The 21,067-nt window shown below is 38.7% G+C and overlaps 1 protein-coding gene across 2 annotated transcripts in view; it reads left to right on the top strand.

Annotated features, from left to right (window-relative positions):
- casp3b (caspase 3, apoptosis-related cysteine peptidase b) overlaps positions 1-20,792 on the top strand; it is a 42,980-nt gene extending 22,188 nt beyond the window's left edge. The window contains exons 2-7 of one of the 2 annotated variants that reach the window (XM_043705770.2): positions 1,784-1,856; positions 7,955-8,088; positions 8,770-8,898; positions 9,694-9,869; positions 13,734-13,857; positions 16,395-20,792. In XM_043705770.2, coding sequence (XP_043561705.1) covers positions 1,789-1,856; positions 7,955-8,088; positions 8,770-8,898; positions 9,694-9,869; positions 13,734-13,857; positions 16,395-16,624 — 861 coding nt within the window. In that variant the 5' untranslated portion in view covers positions 1,784-1,788 and the 3' untranslated portion in view covers positions 16,625-20,792. The remainder of the gene's footprint in view (positions 1-1,783; positions 1,857-7,954; positions 8,089-8,769; positions 8,899-9,693; positions 9,870-13,733; positions 13,858-16,394) is intronic. The other variant, XM_043705779.2, reaches the window with a different exon arrangement.
- Positions 20,793-21,067: the final 275 nt, after the last annotated feature.

Consider the following 21,067-nt stretch of genomic DNA (forward strand, 5'->3'; position numbering starts at 1 on the left):
CTTCATGATAGCATTGCAAACATGTTATAATGTGGAAAGATGTAAGGTTTTGCATTTGGGCAGGAAGAATAGAAGAACTATTATTTAAATAGGGGAAGATTGCAGGAAGATGTGCCATAAAGGAATTTGGAGTATCCTTGTGCATGAATCACTAAAAAGTAGCACTCAAGACTTTTGGCAGTTGGAAAGGCAAATAAGATGTTCATCTTCATCCCAAAGGATGTACAGCATGAATACAGACCCTTTGGTCCACCTTGTCCATGCCGACCAGATATCCCAACCCAATCTAGTTCCACCTGCCAGCACCTGGCCCATGTCCCTTCAAACCCTTCCTATTCATATACCTGTCCAGATGCCTTTTAAATGTTGCAATTGTACTAGCCTTCACCACTTCCTCTGGCAGCTCATTCCATACACATACCACCCTCTGTGTGAAAATGTTGCCCCTTAAGTGTCTCTTATATCTTTTCCCCTCTCACCCTAAACTATGCCCTCTAGTTCTGGACTCTCCCATCCATGGAAGAGACGTTGTCCATTTATCTTATCCATGCCCCTTATGATTTTGTAAACCTCTATAAGGTCACCCCTCCGCCTCTGACGCTCCAGGGAAAACAGCCCCAGCATTTTCAACCTCTCCCTATAGCTCAAATCCTCCAATCCTGGCAACATCCTTGTAAATCCTTTCTGAACTCTCAAGTTTCACAACATCCTTCCGATAGGACAGAGACCTGAATTGCACATATTATTCCAACAGTGGCCTAACCAATATCTTGGACAGCTGCAACATGACCTCCCAACTCCTGTACTCTGACCAATAAAGGAAAGAGTATAAAAATAAGGAGGTCGTTCTAAAAGTGTGCAACTCGCAGTCAAACTGCAGTCTGGTCTGCTTATCTAAAGAAAGATATACTGGCATTGGAGTCCATCCAGAAACAGTTCACCAATTTGATTCTGGGTATGCATTTATTATGAGAGGTTAAGTAGATTGGGTTTGTACTCATTTAGAAGAATTTAGTCGAAATGAGAGGAAGTTTTATTGAAACAAGATTCTTAGGGGGCCTGACAAGATAGATGCAAGATGCTTATTTCTCTCTTGTGGGAAAGTATAGAACTAGAGACTATAATCTGAGTAATAGGTTTCTCATTTAAAACACAAGGAATTTCTTCTGATAGGAGAGGCTTTCACTATAGAGGGCTGTCCAGGCTCGATCATTATGCGTATTCGAGGCTGCGATAGATTTTTAATTGGTATGGGAATCAAGGTTCTGAGGATAAGGCAAGAAGATGGAATTAAGGATTATCAAATCAGCCGTGATGTTATTGAAAGGATCAAGTGATCTACATCTAAATCCTTCAGTCTTATGGCCATACGTAGGCCAAACTGGGTAGGGATGTCTGCATGTCATTTTTCTGATACCATACGTTTTTCCTTTTCAGCAATTTTTTTAAAGAACTGGGTTGGTATTTTCAAACTGCCAAAATTGGATTGCTTATCCAGTAACTGAATTATTGTATTGTTCTGCAACTTCCTTAAGCCTCTACACTCTGCAGTTCTGAATCTGTCATACTGATAAACTGCATAATGATATCAATCTTTATATCTCTCTGGCTCCAACCTTTTCAAAGCCTTTTAGCCAACATGATCATGGATTTCCGGTTTTTGTGCAAGATTCATCTTTTTCAAATTGTGCAATATTTTCCGTATCCAAATGCATATTGTTGATGGTATATTATGTGGGCAAAATTATTCAAATATGAAATAACAAGTATATTTTTATTTTAGTAGCCATGGCTGATACGAGGACAATGTCTGGTGGTGATACTGTTGATGCACAATCCAGTACAGTCTATGAAGGGTGAGTTGGTTTAATTTCATTTTTAAAAATCATACTTAAATGCTAAGACCTCCTTATGCAACTTGTGGCATCTTCATCAAAAAATATTCTATTATAGATGTATTGCATATTTAACTTAGTACTGACAGAAGATGAGTATGCCTAGAACAGTGACTTTTACCTAAATTAAGTAGGTAAGCCTGTAAGTATAAATGAGTTTGAGTTCAATAAACTGTGTTCATTGTACCTTTTCAATAGTAATGTAAATGTATATTTATTACATGCTGCATTTGAATCACTTTTACATCAACAAACTAGAATTTGAGATCTTGAGGAAGTCAATGTATTATTGCTAATTTATTGATGGAGCTTATTACACAAAGTTAACTACTAATTGCATAGTAATAGATCCTATGAGGAACATGTAATCACAATTGAATGTACTATTAAGTTTGAAGGTAACTTTGTAATTTAAAAAAAAACGAACATATGAAATAGGAGGCTATTCTGCTCTTCAAGCCTGCTCTGCCATGCCTGATCTGGATTTGAACTTCCACATTCTTATTAACCCTAATAACCTTAGATTTTTCTTAGGCAAGAAAATAAGTCGGTCTCCTTAAGAATTTTCAGTGACTCTGCTTCTACCATCTTCTGAAGCATAGAGTTCCAAGTCACCTAATTCTGTGAGGGGAAAGAAAATCACCTTTTATCTTTGTCCTAAACGATGACACGTAACCTTAAATGTCCCAGTTCTGGAATCATCCACAAGAGAAAAAAATCATTTTACATCTTTCCAACCAAATAGATGTGTAAGTAAGTTAGAAACGTGCTCTCATCCAACCTACAGACAGTGCATCAAGTCAGATGTGACACAATATTCTCTCACAATGTGGCGTACGCATTTCTCTAGATTTAGATTTATCATTACATGTGTATAAAAAAAAGTGAAAAGTTTCTTTATTCCCACATGTTCCCCGCAGTGTTGCCACACATCGCCATTCTGAAACACTGAATATGATGCAGGATTATACTGCACATCTTGTTCCTCCAGTTGCTGCTTGACATCTTCCCAAGTCTCTGGAATGGTCTCCTGAAGCTCTGAAACGGGCTCTGGGGTCTAAGTGATAGGCCTCCACTGCTGCCACAATCAAAACAGTCACATCTGAACTGTTGCCATGAATCTTTGGATGCATGGGTTCCGTACCTCTTTCCCCATCCGGTCTTCCTCCAGGTGCTATCATCAGTTGTCAGGGTCCCCTGCCATCCCTTTCACCAATGCTTCTGATTGTTCAGGCGCCCAGGCATAGCAGCAAAACTGGAGCCTTGGCTCAGCCTGCGAGTCTGGGCTGGGAGAGTCATCCTGAGATCTGCTCCTCACTCACCAGAAGACCCTGGGCTGGAGCGGAGCTGCAACCAGCTCATCCTGGCATTGCTGCCTCCCCTGGAGGCTGCCTTATTCACCTGCCATTCTCCAGGCAGAATTACTGGGATTTCATCTGTGTCCTCACAACAGGGATATCTGCCGACACCTTATTTATTCTGAACAGACACTTTGCATCCACAATCAAGCAACTCATAGTACCCCTCCGCCTCCTGTCCTCTCTCAACCGAGCCTTAAGTTCACCCTCCACAAAATATTTCCTTACTTCCTCTGCACACAAACCTTTAAGAACACCTGCATCAAACTGACAGGCAGTGGAGACCCAAGGGAAGTGGCCTTCCAGTAATAGGCACTTTGTCAACTATTAGCATTGCATGTTCAGCTCTTCTCAAGGTTACTGCAGATGTCGTGAATAACCTGTCAAAAATATATCAGGCAATCGTGTTCAGCCATATTGAAAGGGCTGAAGTTTTGCCTTTATATCACTTGAGATTTCTGCCTCTTCCCAGGTGTAACTGTGTTCATCCTATCTACCCTATGAGGGACCTGCTACTTCTAGCATTGCTGCTGCTGCTGCTGCTGGAGCAGCTGGCAATGGTGGTTTGACCTCCAGTCCTGAGCTTCAGTACACCTGGAAATTGGTGCAATGTAACCCACATACATGTACTCATATTCAGGGAGGCAGTATTCATGCCACTAGATAAGCAATCTAGACACCCAGGCTAATATTCTGGCTACACTGGTTCAACTCCTATCACATCAGTTACTGGAATTTTAAGGAGTTTGTGACAAAATGGCAGTGCTTCTACCTCTGCTGAAAGGTCCAAGGCTCATTTGAAATCTCACCTGCCCTGATGTGTTGTAGCATGTTTGAGCAGGTTAATTAAAATAACTACCCTGCTGGTTCTTTGCACAAGATCTATGGCTGTTGCTGCTTTAAGAAAATAGAAGACTCTTGGCACATTTTGATAGTGTCCCTAATTCAGAAAATTGAAGTTCAATTCTGACCTGATCCATAAGTATGTCATAAAATCTCTGCACAGATTGGTTAAATCTCTATTCTAGAGCTCATTGGTTTCCAGGAGACCTGCAGCAGGTTAGAAAACTTTAAATGTGACACCCTTGTTCAAGAAGGGAGAGACAAAGCAGGAAACTTTAGGCCATTTAGCCTAACGCCTGACGACAGTCAAAATTAATAAGTCTTTTTCAGGTTGGAAAGACATTCCTAGTGGAGTGCTCACAAGTTTCAAACCTAGGGTCTCAACTGTTTATGATCTATACTGGTACTTGGAGAAGGGAGAAGAGTGTAATATATCTATATTTGCTGATCCAGCTTTAGATGGGTTGACAGATGAAGAGGACATAAATAATTTGTAGTGGGATACTAAGTGAATGGGCAAAAACTTGGCGAATGGAGTTTAATGTATGAAAGTGTGAGGCCATGCACTTTGTAGGAAGAATCAAAAAGTAGAATATTAATTAAATGGAGGGATACTCAAAGTGTAGCATAGGGGATCTGGGTGTTCTTATACATGCTACAACTGCACCTTTTTTGTGTTTCAAGTAATTAAAAAGTTTTACTCCACACCTGTTTAGTTGTATTTCCTCTCCCACCTGATGTTCTTAGTTGTTAGGCTCTGCGTCTAGTCCAGCTGGTTTATTTGGAAGCATTAGCTTTCGGAGCGCTGTTCCTTCATTTGGTGGTTGTTGAACTGAGGTCCTTGCTTCCATCTAGTGGCAAACGTCAATCAGTGCAGGTAGTCCTGTGCATCAAGTTGCACCATCCAACTCCTTCCACCCATAGAGACTGGTTACTCTAGTATTACTGTAGAATATTTTCCTATATTATCAGTTATTTAATTTTCCAATGGAGGAATTTAGCAGTTGAAAGTCCAGATTGGACTGTTTCTACCTTAGTGGGTACAGGTATCCTGTTTTTATTTTTTTCTTTGCTAAAGAGCACTCAATGGAATTTTACTCAAGTTTTAAACATTACCTACCTCATGTCATATTTTAAAGGACTGTTCTTTAAATGTTAATTAACAGTTAATGGTAGGGCTTTGGAGAGTGTTGTTGAACAGAGGGACTTTGGGGTGCAAGTTCACAATTCCCTGAAAGTGGCATCACAGATATGGTGGTGAAGAACGTGTTTGGCAAGCTTGTCTTCATTGGTCAGTGCATTAAGTACAGGAGTTGGGATGTCGTGTTGTGGTTGTACAAGACATCGATGAGACCACTTTCAGAATACTGCGACAATTCTGGTCACCTTGCTAAATGAAGAATATCGTTAACCTGGAACGGGCACAGAAAAACATTTACAAGGATATTGCCAGGTCTTAGAAGTTTTGAGTTAGAAGTAGAGTCTGGATAGGCTGTTTTTTTTACCCTGGAGCATCAGAGGCTGAGGGATGACCTTCTAGAGATTTATAAAATCATGTAGAGTATAGATAAGGTGAATAGCCTAGGTCTTTTTCTAAGGGTAGAGGAGTTCAAAACTAGAAGGCATAAGTTTAAGGTGAGAGGGGAAAGATTTAAAAGGGACCTGAGGGGCAACTACTTCAGAGGTTAGTGTTTATGGAACAAGCTGCCAGAGGAAGTGGTAGGGGTGTGTACAATTACAACACTTAAAAGGCATGTGTGTGAATAGGGAAAGTTTAGAGGAATATGGGCCAAGTGCAGGCATGTGCATCTAGTTCAGTTTAGGATACCTGGTTGGCATGGACGAGTTAGGTGAAGGGATATTTTTCAGTGCTGTACAACTTTGACCCTGTCTCCTCTGTTTGGGGAAGAAAGAATTCCACACATTCATGACCCTCAGCTTAAGAAATCTCATATCTGCCTCATAGGGGGGCCCCTTATTTTAAAACCATTTCCTAATTCTCCCATAAGGAGAAAAGTCTTTTCAACATTCATCCTCAGGCTTTTAGATCTTTCATAAAGATCACCTCACCTCTTCTGAACTCCAACGATTGCAGGCCCAACATGATCAGCCCTTCCTCATAAGTTAGCCCCCTCATCCTAGGAATCAGTTGAATGAACTTTCTTTGAGCTGCTTTTAATGTTCTTTCCTCAAATAAGGAGACAAAAACCACAAAGGAGTCTAGATTTAGAAGGCTGAAATAACATGCACCATGGCTCTGATTTCCAACACGTGACAATTTCAGCTTTATGATCAACTTAAAAACTGAAGCTCTGATCTGCCTTCTGGAAAACTAACGTTTCAATCTATTGCCAGAACCTGTCAGCATGGAGTTCACTTATTTCTCAGTACCCACACTCACTCATACATTTTTAAGAACTAATGCAAGAATAGGCAATTCAGCCTCTTGAGCTTGCTCCACCATTTAATGCGATCGTAGTTGATCTCGACCTCAGCTCTACTTTCTAGCCTTGTCCCCGTAACCCTTTAACCCATCACTAATTTAAATCTTAACTTCTCAAATTTATCTAGTCTAGGGTAGTGAATTCTACTGATTCACAGACATTTAAGAGAAGCAATTCTTCCTCATCTCTTTTACAAAAACAGCCTGAAACGTGGATCAAAATTGCCCCACAAGAGGAAACATCCACTCTCCATCTATTTTATCAATACCCTTCAGTATCCTGTATACCTCAAGTAGATTTCTCATTCTCCTAAAATCTAGTGAGTATAGGCTTACACTGCTCAATCTCATCGTCTATATTGATGACGAGATGCACACAAGAATTGCAAAAGTAAATGTAGTCTTCAAACTTTAAATATCAATCTGAGAATTAAGAGCATTAGGTTTGCCTACTAAACTGGACCTCTATATTGTAATAGTCCTGCTGACTCTGTGATACAGTCAAAGTCTTTTATGTACAACAACATTCTGGGAAGCTCGAACACTTGCACTTAAACTGCCCTTGGAAGTTTCTGAAGACCAAAATAGTAGGATGCAATGCCAGGCACTTGAGGTGTTTGCTCAGCTGATGTACCAAGCATCAGTATCATATTGAGTTGGTCTATGTAGCCTGAACACCTGACACTTTTACAAAATGGATCTTCAATGAAGAGCTTCATCTAGTGTGTTATCATGGTAATCAAAGAAAGTGCTACAAACACACTGAAGTTGTTTCTTAGGAAAATTGATATTAACTTTGTTTCCTGGTAGAAGCTCACTCAGGATTGCTGGAGCTGGTTGCAACCAAGTCAGAGCCCTGCTAAATCATTTCAAAGCATTATGTCAAAATTGAGTTGAAACAGCAAAATGTGGAAAGTCTAATCAGGTCAGGTTGCAACTGTGGAGAGTAAAGAAGTATTAGTTTTTCAGTTTGGAATATTGGGAGCATTGCCTTCTGTAGTATCTAGAGAGAAGATGCGAAATGTTGTAGATAGCCAACAGAGCAGATGAACAATGTCAAAAGGAAAAGATGTATCAAGAATTTAGGAAATGAAACTTTCAATATGAAATCTAAATCTGTTTTCCTTTAGGAGAATTTAAAGTAGTAACAGCATTGTACTGTTTGACTACTTTTGGACAATATTTTGTAAATATTTTTCACACCCAACTCTTATTTATCACCTAAACTGTCTTCTCCAAGCCTTTGTACTAAGACCAGAACAAGAACATTCAAAAAGGAACACTCATCCATGATTTAAATTGAAATTGAGTATGCTTTGTTTTGGTTTTATTTCTGTTTTGAAATTGCAAAGATGTGTTTTGGTCAAATGTTTGTCAAATTTTATTATACACTGAAACAGATTTATATTCCTCAGAAGCCAAAAACAACTGGCTGATGATACTCTGGCAGTGGATGCGGTACCTGACCAGTATATAAAATATAACATGAACTACAAGCAAATTGGCATGTGTCTTATCTTCAACAATAAGAATTTCCATCCAGTGACAGGTAATTTTTTTTTTTTTGCCTTTTTTTTTAAACATATGCTTGTATAGAAAATGAGCACTAACATTGGTTGGGACAGAAAACTTCTATAATAATTTGTGTTCTGTGTAGAACAGAATTTACGCTGTACTTGAATCAAAGCCAGTGTGTTAGTTTATCAACTTTGGCTACCCTTGGGAGATGACACATTGCTCTGTCTGAAATGCTTGTATCTAGACACTTATCTGTGTGAACATTATAGACTAATATTTTAAAGGTCTTTGATCTCCACAGTACAACAAAATAGTCATGCATTTATAGTAATTTATCAAAGCTTGCAATTAACTTGTCATAATACTATGCAAAGTTTATGTCAAGTGACAGGCAGAAGATGCTTGGTATTAACTGGGTTGCAGCGGAGTCAAGGGCAAGATCAGTATAATTTACCTGCATGATTTAGTAAATCTAAGTAGGCTTCCTGTTTCAGATTCCTATCTGATTAAGTGTTATGCAATAGGAGCTCCTTAGCTGTGCTGTTTGTTCATGATCTATAGTGACCTTTGTTATGGGCAAATGACCATTATTTATGAGGCTATCAATTGTCACTTTTAGAACTGGGAGCCATTGTTCAGTTAATGGCTGGAAGGAAAATTGATGAGGAAAGTAAAATTTATTTTTTATTAATAACCTTCCATTGTTTTGTAGGCATGAATAAACGTAATGGTACGGATGAAGATGCGGCTAAACTGAACAAGACATTCAAAAATCTGGGCTATGATATTATGGTTTATAATGATAAAACATGCAATGAAATGTTTGAAATATTGCACAGAGGTAAGTGTTTGTTAAAAAATACAAGAACATATGTTGATTAAACTTCAAAAATCTATTACTTTATAAACCATCTGCAGAAATTAACCTGGATACAGTTTGATCAATATGCTTGATAACTTACAATTCATCAAGCTGTAGTCAGAGGAAACATTTAGTTGAATCACGATGGTATGCTGAGGCTATTGGAACAGAGCAGCTAAGAGATTTTAATGTAGTATTCAAAATTACAAAGTATTTTGATGGATGTAAATGATATCTGGTTGGGCAGTGAGTTGAAAAGGGTCATCAATTTGAAATGGCCACAAATTAAGAAAAATGAAGAGGAAAATAGGCACCACGTATTATTTTTTATTTAGATATAAAATTGTTTTTAATTATTTTTCCTTTAATTCTTTTTCTCAATATAAAGGCTAATAGAGGCATCCATCATTTTAAAGAAGTAAGTTTAAATTTGTTCATGGGTATGAGTATTAGTGGTCAGTGTTTATTGCCGGTTCCTAATTGCCTTCATGGACATGGTGTCACTTTTAAACCATTTCAGTGCATTTGATATAAATACACCTCGAGTACTGATAGAAGGCGAATTATAGATTTTTGACCTAGTAACAGTGATGGATTAGCAGTATTACTGCAAATCATGAGGATGTTGCAATTTTAGGTTGTGAAATAGTTGGATTGTTCTAAATAAAACGTTAGTTCTTATGAAATTGACTTCACATTTAAACCTCTATGAAGCTGGTGTCATCATGCTATCTTGCATTTAAATTCTTCATTCCTTTTTTTTTGTGTTGCTAGCTGCCGAGAGAGATCACAGCCAAATGGCTTCATTTGTTTGTATTTTCCTTAGTCATGGAGATGAAGGGTTACTGTATGGAACAGATGGTGCTGAAGAAATTAAAAAATTCACCAGTATCTTTCGAGGAGATCGATGCAGATCTTTGGTTGGCAAACCAAAGCTGTTCTTTATACAGGTAAGAATTAAAATATGTATGTGTGATCCTCGTCATACGTGGATCTGTGGATCTGCTGTCCGTGGATCTGTGTACTCATGAGGTCGGTCAGACATGATCTTTTGTTTTCCTAATTGACAAGTCCCAACAGATCGCACAGTACCTCTGGATCCATTGGATAAGGGATTCCCATTCTAGCACTACCTTTAATTTTGTTATCTGCAGGATCCATTCCCTGATTCTGCACAGAGTATTAGGTGTAACTTGTTTATGCTTTAAAACTAGATTATAGTTGTCTGCATGTATTTTCTATGATAGCTAGGAGAAGATGCCCCAACTTGGCCCCGGAGGTAGTATGCAGCTAGTTCCCTCTGTTTGAGGAAGATTAGATTAGATTAGATTACTTACAGTGTGGAAACAGGCCCTTCGGCCCAACAAGTCCACACTGACCCGCCGAAGCGCAACCCACCCATTCCCCGACGTTTACCCCTTTATCTAACACTACGGGCAATTTAGCATGGCCAATTCACCTGACCTGCACATCTTTGGACTGTGGGAGGAAGCCGGAGCATCTGGAGGAAACCCACGCAGACACGGGGAGAATGTGCAAACTCCACACAGTCAGTCACCTGAGTCGGGAATTGAACCCGGGTCTCTGGCACTGTGAGGCAGCAGTACTAACCACTGTGCCACCGTGCCACCCATAAAGTACTATATCAAGCTGCAATTTAGCTGAGATTCCTAACTGACCAAATTGTTCATCGGGGACACTAACTGCACAAGAGCCCTTATCTCTGGGCAAAGGGTCCAGATTCACCTGACCTAGCGATCTGTCATAACATGTCTGAACAGGTTGATTACCAATAACTGTCATCAACAACTTTTAATGTGCTTGTACATCAATTTATAGTGTCTCTTTGACTAGTAGATCTTTCAGTACTCTGCATCAAACATTAGAGTGGTGCCCTTATAGCTCACATTTGGCCCAACTTTGGTATTTGCATTCCATTGTACAGGTTAATTCATTTCTTTATTTTCCAAAAGTGTTGCTTATTAATTATCATTGCTATCTTGCCATTTCTGTATTCTTTCAACATTGAGCTATGTTAAATGATTTAAAAGTGACATTCAGGATACTTTTTGAATTAGTCATTGTTGAGTTTAATCATAAATTCATGAGCTGCCTGGCATCTTTTGTTAAATTTTCCTGAGCATCAGAATTGACTTGACAGTACATCTTTTCTTGGACAATAAGCACATGCATAAGAAAAGTAGTATAACCTATTTCGTCTAGCAGAAGGTACCACTGGTTCCAAAGGAAAGTCATAGATGACTCAAAGCATCAACTTTCTTGTTCTATCCACAGTTGTTGCCAGACCTACTGAGTTTCTTCGGTATTGTTCTATTGAAGGTACCATTGATTTGCCGAGGATATTGTTCGTATTCACCTCCCAATAATAAATTACACCTAATTATCTTTTATTAGATTCACTGGCCTGGGATTTACTTTGTAGCAAGTCTTCCTGGGAACAATTACCACATTAATACCATGGAATTGGTTCCATTTGTGCATTTAGTTGAATGTTCCACATGTTGGTTTTAGGTTTATAGTTGAAGGAATCTTGATCCACTAGCTTACTTGGTTGCATCTCTGGGAATTGTGAGCGAGTGTTTTCTTTCAGAACTGCACCATTCAGTTGGCAGAAGCTGGCAGGAATGAATGACATTCTGGTTGCTGTAAACCCTGTACTGAATGCCTGGTTGGCTCCTGATTTTACTTATCAGCTAACTTGGGTTTATCCGCTAAGATCTGGGAGTTTGCCCTGTTTTTTTTTTGTTTAAATTCCACTGTAAATTATTTGAATTATTGCTGAGGATCTAAGATAAAGAACTTATGGTTGCATGTTGCTATTGAACATTCATTATTAGTCTTTTTAGTGAAATGGTCACTGAATAATATGACCTGTTCAAAAAATTGATTGTAGCGCATTTCTGTATATATAGCACATATATTGTTTCAGCAGACTTCTAAAGCACGTGGGCTCAAAGTCAAAGTTGAGGCTTATGGAAGTGAAGGTAAATTATTGGCCAGCTGAGGAAATTAAGGAAACAGTGGAGTACATTGAGCCAACCATTCTAACAAATATCTTTGTTTGGCATTTCACATTTTGTGTATTAATTAGATAAGGGGATAGAAAGCTATGTATGCAAGTTTTTTGATGTTTTGTGTCATGTGTGTAGTGATGAAAGCATGCAATTACAAATGAATGAAGTGAATGCTTAAAATAGTTGGGTAGATATTGATATAGGCAAATAATGAGGTCATCCAATCTTGACCTTTAAAAGCATGTTTCAGGCTAGGGGTCATGCTGCCACTCTGACAAGCCCAGGTTAGACCACATCTTAGGATATGTTGGTCTAAGTGGAAGTACTGCATGTACTTAGGATATTATATAGATTCCCAATGATGATGATACAAGACAAGATTGCATGAAAGTGAGGTTATATTAACTGTAATTAAGTTTTCAATATATGAAAGTGAATAAACAGAGTAAACAAATTATTTCTGCTGCTTTAAGTGACCTGGCAGAGTTTAATTTTTAAATTTAAAACTAAATCTGTCTGGAGTGAAATTAGGAAGCACTTTGACAAAGCAAAGGTGATAGAAGTTGGAATTCTCTTCTGTAAATTACACTTTATACTAAATCAATTTTAAATACAAAATCTGAGATTGATGGACTTTTGCTTCCCTAAAGGTATTGGGTGATATGAGGCAAGGCTGGATATTGAAATCTGTTATTGGCATGCTGTCTATTGACTTAACAAGTCTCTGATATAGACATGTTTGTAGGATTCTGTGGAATCCATTTGATGATTTATTCCACTGAGATGTTGGTAAACTTAATCTTTCACTGAATCTAGTTGAGGTTCAGTCTTTGGTACAGATCTGTATATTTCCTTGGGGATTCTTAATGCAACAATGCTGTTTTGAAGCTTTGTGTATTATTACATAACAAATCTGCTAGATTAAATACGTTTAGTTTTTCTGGACAATTTTCATTTTCCATTGCTGTAGGATGGAAGATAAAGCATGTAACAATGTTGTGCTGTCATTTTCAAAATATTCTTGTGAAATTTATAGTCAGCTGTTTAAAATTTGTAGCATGGATCAGTTAAGTGGTCAAATTCAGCATCTAACTTATGCACAGCTGAAATGAATTGATGCTTTATTTTTCTAAGCATGCTTTGACAGATTTTCAAATGACATGATAAACCAATGTACCCCCTCCATAATGAGGCTGGAGTCCAATGTCTTCTGACTCTGAGACAAGTCAATACTAATGAAAAAATGCATTAAACCATCCTGAAAATATTCAGTTGGTGTGATAAAGTAAATTTATTTTGTCAAGCATGCTTGGTGTACGGCATTACAACGTGAAGCTGTCAAACTAAATTCCTGATTTCTCATTCCTGATGAAGGCCTTACGCCCGTGATGTCAATTCTCCTACTTGGATGCTGCCTGAACTGCTGTGCTTTTCAAAATTAAATTCTGCAATTGCATTAAGATTCCCAAATACTAGAATTGCAAGTCTGTTCTTCACTGTGAATATTGCTGAAAAGTGGATGTTGAGTGAGGGCAGATGAGGCACAATTAGAGACTTAACTGTTTAATAATCTGCCTAGACTTTTAAGCAAGGAATAATCAGTTTAACTGTAAACCTCTTTCAGCAGAATTCAACATTTTCAGCATAATGTGGGTCCCAAGTTGATGCTCAAGTGAACTGTGGAAAATGTTATCAAAATGCAGCAAGCTATTTGTTTCCTTAACTGATTTTAATGTCATGTTTAAGTTGTTTTTTGTGCTTTTCTGTTCTAAATTTTAGGCTTGTCGAGGAAATGAATTTGATGGAGGTGTTGAGACTGACAGTGTTGTAGATGAAAAAAGTACTTCCCTGAAAAAAATACCTATAGAGGCTGACTTCCTGTATGCTTATTCTACAGCACCTGGTGAGTGAAAAAGCATTGTTCTGGTATTGAAACTAATCGTTCAGGCTTCCGCTAGGTGGTCAATTGAATGTAAAATGATCAAGAACAATCCACATTCACTGGAGACTATTCCTATGTAAGATTTATGATTGTTGGAGGAAGATTTGATGGTTTGCAAAAATGCTAAGAGTGAGCCTTGCAGGTTTCTTTAAAAACCTAATTTCAATGTACGTGTACAAAATTTTGGGCAATCTTTATCATTTTCTAATCTCAGTAAATTAATAACATCATTCTTAACGTGCACAATATAGAAATGCAAATCAAATTTGAAGCTATACATGGGTATGTTCCTTTTTAGGAGCCAAATTTTTAGACAACATGCCACGAGCCTCCATCATAACAGCAACATGAGAACTAGGAGCAACAATTCAGCCTCTTTCGTCTCCTCTGCCATTTAATACAACCATAACTGATTTCAGCTTGACCTGAACTTACTTGCCATTAGCCCTTAACCCGCTACTGATTTAAAAACCCTATCTGTCTTCTCCTCAAATTTATTCACTGTGCCAGCATCCACTGCAGTCCAGGGTCATGAGTTCCACAGATTCATGACCCTTTGAGAGGAGAAATTTCTCATCTTGTCCTAAACTTATGGCCTCTCATTCTAGACTTTCCCGCAGGAGGAAACCTCCTCTATACATCTACTTTGTCAGTCCTCTTTAGCATCTTGTAGACCTCAATTCGATCTCCTCATTATTCTTATAGGGTTAAACTGCTCAATCTCTCTTAAAAGTCAGATCTTCATCTCTGGAATCAATCTAGTGAACCTCCTCTGAACTGTCTCCAATGCAACTACATCCCTTCTCAGATAAGGGGACCAAAGTTGGAAGCATCGCGTCAAGTGTAATCTCATTAATGCCTTAGACAGTTGCAGCAATATTTCCTGGCTTTTATACTCTATCCCTTTAGCAATAAATGCCAAGATTCCATTTGCATTAATTGTATACTAGTAATTGCATACTAGTTTTCATGCATAAGGAAACCGAAATCACTGATGTTTCTCTCCATTTAGATAATTGCTTTTCTATTTTTCTCAATTATAACCTCTGGCTTGTCCATGTTAAAATCTATCTGCCAAAGTTTTGGCCCATTCATCTAATCTGTCCCTATTCATTTATTACAATTTACTTTTCTATCTATTTTTCTGTCATTTGCAAATTTGGCTATGGTACCTTCTAACCCTGTATCCAAGTCACAAATTTAGATTGTACATCATTGGGACCTGAGGACTGAACCCTGTGGCATGATTCTATGACTGCTTTCTGTTGTTAAGCCAATCTCTATCCAAGCTAATAAATTATCAATAATCTTGTGTGATCCTGTATATGTATGTTTTTAGTGCACAACCTAATCAGATGCCTTCTGGAAGTCCGGATATGTTTCATCTACAGGATCCCCATTTTCCACTTTGTTTGTTGCATCTTCAAAGAACTATAGCAAATTAGTCATTTGCAATTTGCTCTTCGTAAAATCATGTTGACTGATGGTTTTCATTTTAACTTTCCATATATCACACATTATTACTTAATAGATTCTAAAAAGGCAGTGTATGCTGACACTCAACTACGGGGCATGTGCACTCATTCAGGATTTCACTGTTCCAAGCACTGTTGACTGTACATTGTCACCCTGTATACTTTACACGGGATGTCATGTGCAAATGCATCACTCTGCATACACACGGAGGTGCGTGTGATTTTAAAGTGGGTTTCAGTAGTGGGGAGAGGGATTGGTGGGGAATACCCAAATGGAGATGGGAAGTCAAGGAGAGACTAGGAATTGGGAGGCCCTCTCCTCTTCTCTCCCTTCCACACTCCTCCCACCTCCTGGGCTTTTTTTCTTTCTTTTTCTCTATCTAAACTAGAGTTTATCTTCTTCTCCCCTTCTTCCTCTTCTGCTACTCTGCTTGACACAGCTTGCGACTCTAAGGGTTCTGGGTGTCGTTATAGGCATCTGCTACTGCCACTCCTGCAATTTTTGCATCGGAGCTGGATCCATATATCTGGAGTTCTGACTGACCTTCAGCCAGACAATGCTGGCTGACCTCAGTTGAAATGGTCCTCTGCTGTCCATTCAGCTGATGCTAACGCCTGTTCAAGTGCCTGTGTCTAGCTGTAGACCTGGAGCCTCAGCTCAGCCCATGGGTCAGGGAATTCAGCCCCGGCACCGGCACTTGCCAGTTGACCTTGCACTAGGGTGCAGCTGCATTTGCCTCATTCTGGCATTGCTGCCACTACCACTGAATGTCGTCTCCTTTATCATCCACTTGGCCTCAGCCATTGCCATCTTAGTCCGCCATCTAGTTAACAATATGTGAGACCTAGTATTTTAAGGGAAAGAGAGTTAAGATATTTTAAATACTAAGTGTTGCAGATGCTGGAATAATCACATGACAAACTCCAAGTGTATGTTGTTAACATAGATACTAAATTTTGATTTTAAAAAGCTTTTTAATGCAAGTCTTAAATACTTGTGACATTTTATTTTATCTTTTCCAGGCTATTACTCTTGGCGAAATACAGGCAATGGTTCATGGTTTATTCAGTCGTTATGCCATGTACTTGATAGGCAAGGCAAGGAACTGGAGATCATGCAGATACTCACTAGAGTCAACCATAAAGTGGCACTCGAATTTGAGTCCAGCACAAGTACAGAGGCTTGCAATGAGAAAAAGCAAATCCCTTGCATTATTTCAATGCTAACAAAAGAGCTTTACTTTAGTTGTTAAGACTCCTTTGGAAATGTGAAACTAAACAATTTCTTCAATTTATTCCAGAATTAACTGCAACCTACAGCTTCCAATACCTTACTTGCCTGAAGAGCAATAAGTACTTTAATCAACATAATCATAGAATTTTTGCTGGTTATTTTGACGGCATGAATACATTTCTAAAGTCTGTTCAGTTGAATTGTTGAATACAATATCTTCACAATGTTAAATTTTGAAAAGTGAGTTGGTTTTGAATTTCACTGTTAAAAGCAATTTAGCAAGTTTTAATGACTGAGCTTCTTTCGATAAATAAAACATCAAAGAACTGGTGATGTGGAGAAATTCAGCAACTTAGTGGACATTCTTCCCACAAACGCTGCCACACCTACAGAGTTTCTCCAGCAATTTGTTTTTATTTTGTTTGACATAATCGTGTTTGAGGATCTTGCATTGTTTTGTGTGTATGAAAATCTGTGTTCAAATATAATTAATTTTTTGATAATTACAAAGTAATCCAGTGAGTGATTAAATGTAGATGCTGAAAAACAATTAGCTTTATTGTCTTTCAAATGTGTTAACATGTCTCACCAGCATATTAAAATGTCCAATGCTGTACGTTAATTTAGTCATGTCAGCAGTAGCTTGGCTGTATAAACCTGAGTACCTAAAACAGGATGATATTTTGGTGTGCTACTGAAAGGCTGCTGCATTATCAGGTTCAGATGCAATTTTAAAGAGGCCAGATCTAGTTCCATGGTTGTATTGCCATTTTTGAACTTGAGTTTTAATCAAATGACTCTGGAGAGTGTAATTAGACATTTCACATAATGGGTAAGACTGAATTCTTAATTAGGAAACAGATTTTTAGGGTTATATTTTAAATATTTTCCTTTGTCACTATCTTAATTCTCCCTGTATTCTTAAGAGACAAGCATAACTTTAAACTCTGATTACAAAGTATTCTTGACTTCTGTGAGGGTTTTTTTTGTTGTGGTTGTAAGTTGATCTGTGCATTTTTTTTCTTCTGTATTTTCTGGAGAGGATGAGTGAGCTTGACCACTGCTGCCTTATCAATAATTATGAACTTGCATCTTGAATACAAACTCCTTGAGTTGGGATGTCAAATTTGTACAGGGCTGCATTGTTCTACTAAAAAAAATGCATACTTTGATTTTTGCTATGTTGGAAATATCGAGAGCCTAATTCCGTATAATTTTCAGCTGATGATAATGGAAATTTTAATTTTTAATGTTAAAACCTCAATACCAGGACTCTTATTTGATATCTAAACGTTTCTGAAATTTATATGGATGCTGAATATTACTAAGAATGGTGTCCTTTTCTTGTTCAGGTATATTACATGACTGAAATAAACAAATTGATACTATACTGTTATACTCAGAAGAAAATGCAATAACACCTGAAATTTTTGTTTGTATTAGGCTGTTTACTGTATTATGAATCTTGTCATTTAAATTATAATCCACTTAACTACTGTGCTTTTCCAGACAATGCTTAGTACAGGGTGTCATTTAATATGCAGCAACCTGCATTTCTATATCTTTTTAATGCAGGAAAATGTCTCCATTTAGTTGCTTTACATTTAAATCAACTATTTATCAGATATGCATTTTAATAGCAAAGTTATGCAAAGTTTTTTTTTATTTGTTAGTGAGTGGAATTTTCCAGATTTTTGTCGTCTTTGGGAAAAATGCTGAGTCCTTTAAGTGGCTGGCTGGCCAATTTAGCTATGGAAAGTATTCTGGGCTATAATTTGTATGCCACTGTGCCACAACTCTTCCACTGTTACTTCAATGACTGCATTGGTGTAGTGTCCTGCGCATAAACTGGGGCTGAACTGGGACAGTTCATCGACTTCGCCCACAACTTCCACCCTATCCTCAAATCCACTTGGCTTGTCTGGGACACCTTCCTCCCCTTTCTTGACCTGTTTGATTCCATCTCTGGCAACAGTCTCCAGACGGGCATTTACTATAAGCACGGACCCTCTCAACTACCTGGACTACACCTCCGCCCACCCAGTGTTCTGCATGAACTCCATCCTATTCTCTTAATTCTTTCACCTCTGGAATGTCTCCTTGTCCGAGCAATGTGACAATCTCAAGCATCCCAGATATCTACCTATTTTGAATGATCCTCTTTCCCCTTCTCTATCATCCAGACAGCCCTCCATCGCATCATCTCTATACCCATTCCACTGCTCTAAATTCTCTACCCCCTCCCATGCAATAAAGACAGCAACTCCTTGTCCTCACCTACCACCCCACCAGTCTTCACAAACAATGAATCATCCTCAAAAACCTCTGCCAACTCTGAGACCCCACCACCAAGGACATCTTCCCCTCTCCCTCCCCCTCCCCCTCCCCCCCTGCAATGTCTGTTCCCTTTGCCAATCCTTGGTTTGCGGCACTCTACCCACTAATCCCCAAACCCCCAGGTAACTTCCCTGCAACCAGAAAAGATGCAAACCTGCTAGCTTTATACCCCCCCTCCGCTCCTATCCAACCTCCATCCAGGGCCCCAAACAGTCCCAGGTGAGATAGAGGTTCACCTGCCTCTCTTCCAACCTAGTTTACTGTGTTCGCTGCTCCCGATGTGGTCTTCTCTACATCGGGAAGGCCAAATGAAAACCAAGCATCTCAGCTGGGCCTGCAGAGGCTGACTAGACCTCCCAGTCACTGCCCATTTTAAATCCCCTTCTCACTCCCTTTCCGACATGACCATCCTTGGTCTCTTTCATTGCCACAACAAATCAAACGGCAAATTGGAGGACCAACACCTCATCTTCTGCCAGGGCAGCCTATAGCCCAGAGGAGTCCACATTGAGTTCTCCAGTTTCAAATGACCTCCCTTCCTTCCAAGCCCCTCACCCTCCTGTCCATTCATCTTAGCCACCTACCAGATTCATCTTTCCCATCGACCAACCAGTTCATACCCTTGATCTGTTTCCACCTATCCCCACCTCACCACCATGCCCGTCCCCATCCCCTTTATCTGCAGCTTCCCTTGCGTCACCTCCACTCCTGAAGAAGGGGTACATTAGAAATGTTAACTTGCCCACCTGATGTTGCCTGGCTTGCTGAGTTCTTCCAGCCTCCTGCCTGCCTACCTGATATACAAGATAGTTCTTTAGAAGCCATTAAAGGTTTCGTAAGACTGACCCCTACTTGTTGCTGATTGCAGGCAGAAATGCCATGGTGATGGTGAATTGGTGATGAGGAGCTCCAACTGTAAGCTGAGGCTGCTGTTGGCCACATTCCAAACAAACCATTAATTGTGAAATTGGTGTTTTAGCAGCTAACTCCTGAATATAAGACTGAAAACTATCATAAAATCCACCTTGCTGTCTAACATTGGTGAGGGATGATGGGAGGCTGGTTAGCATTTACTGCCTGTCCATTGTTGCCCTCTAAGGTGGTGGTGAGGTACATCTTGAACTGCTGCATTGTGTGCTGTAGTTTGATAAAAGCTAGAACTGAGAGAAGTGTCTAGAATGCAAAGATATAATGGTCAAATGACTGATCCACAGTTAGTTTAGAAACCACTTAATTCTAGAAATGAATCTCCTATAATAAAGACAGATAATGGTTACCTAGCAATAATGCATGCATCATTATCAATCTGTCAATATACATGTTAAATAGGCATCTCAAGCCATTGTACTAAAATTTGACTTCACTGTACATTTTAATTTTAAACAATTAAACTCTTCAAAATACATTTTACATAATTGCCAGTCATCCTTTAAAGATAAAGGACGACTATATCTTTGTTTAGTCTGTGAACCGTAAATATATTTGGCTCAGGATTTGTTATTATTTCGTCCTTGCATCCACTACAGCAGTGTGGATAGGTGATGAACTGGAGCTGATTTTGCTTTGATATGTGTCGGCATCACTTAAGGATGTAGTGCAATTCTTTATTGGTAGATGGTCAGGAATGTCTATAAAGTTTTTAGTTAGTTTTGGGAGCGGGGGAGAAGTATCTCAATTCATACGAGCAAATTGAATATTTGCACTTTTACTGGTTACTTTCCTTGTAAAGCTGCCATTCACTGCATATAATTTCAAATATGATCAACTTTGAATTCACATGATGGACATTTGATGTATATTATATACAAGTCCCAGACAGATGAAGTTATGTTAATATAATTTGCTTTTGACTATCTTGTATAATGTTATTATTTGTTAGTTCATGAGCATCTATTTTGTGTGTTAAGTGGGCATGCATACAGAATGCAGCAAATTTACATCTTCCAGAGAGAGACACATCAGAATGCATCCCATTCATATACTCTTTTTCCTTTGAATAGTGTTGCTAAACTATGCTAAAGCAAACATCCAGTTTATTTTAGCCTCCTCTACCACTCACCATGGACTTTAGCTTCCACAGATAATATTTCTGCCCTTACCTAGAAATCAGTCTATATTTGCAGAC

Source organism: Chiloscyllium plagiosum, unplaced genomic scaffold (assembly GCF_037043375.1).
Source record: "Chiloscyllium plagiosum isolate Xiang-an unplaced genomic scaffold, Cpla_swu_hap1 HiC_scaffold_2, whole genome shotgun sequence".
Taxonomy (NCBI): domain Eukaryota; kingdom Metazoa; phylum Chordata; class Chondrichthyes; order Orectolobiformes; family Hemiscylliidae; genus Chiloscyllium; species Chiloscyllium plagiosum.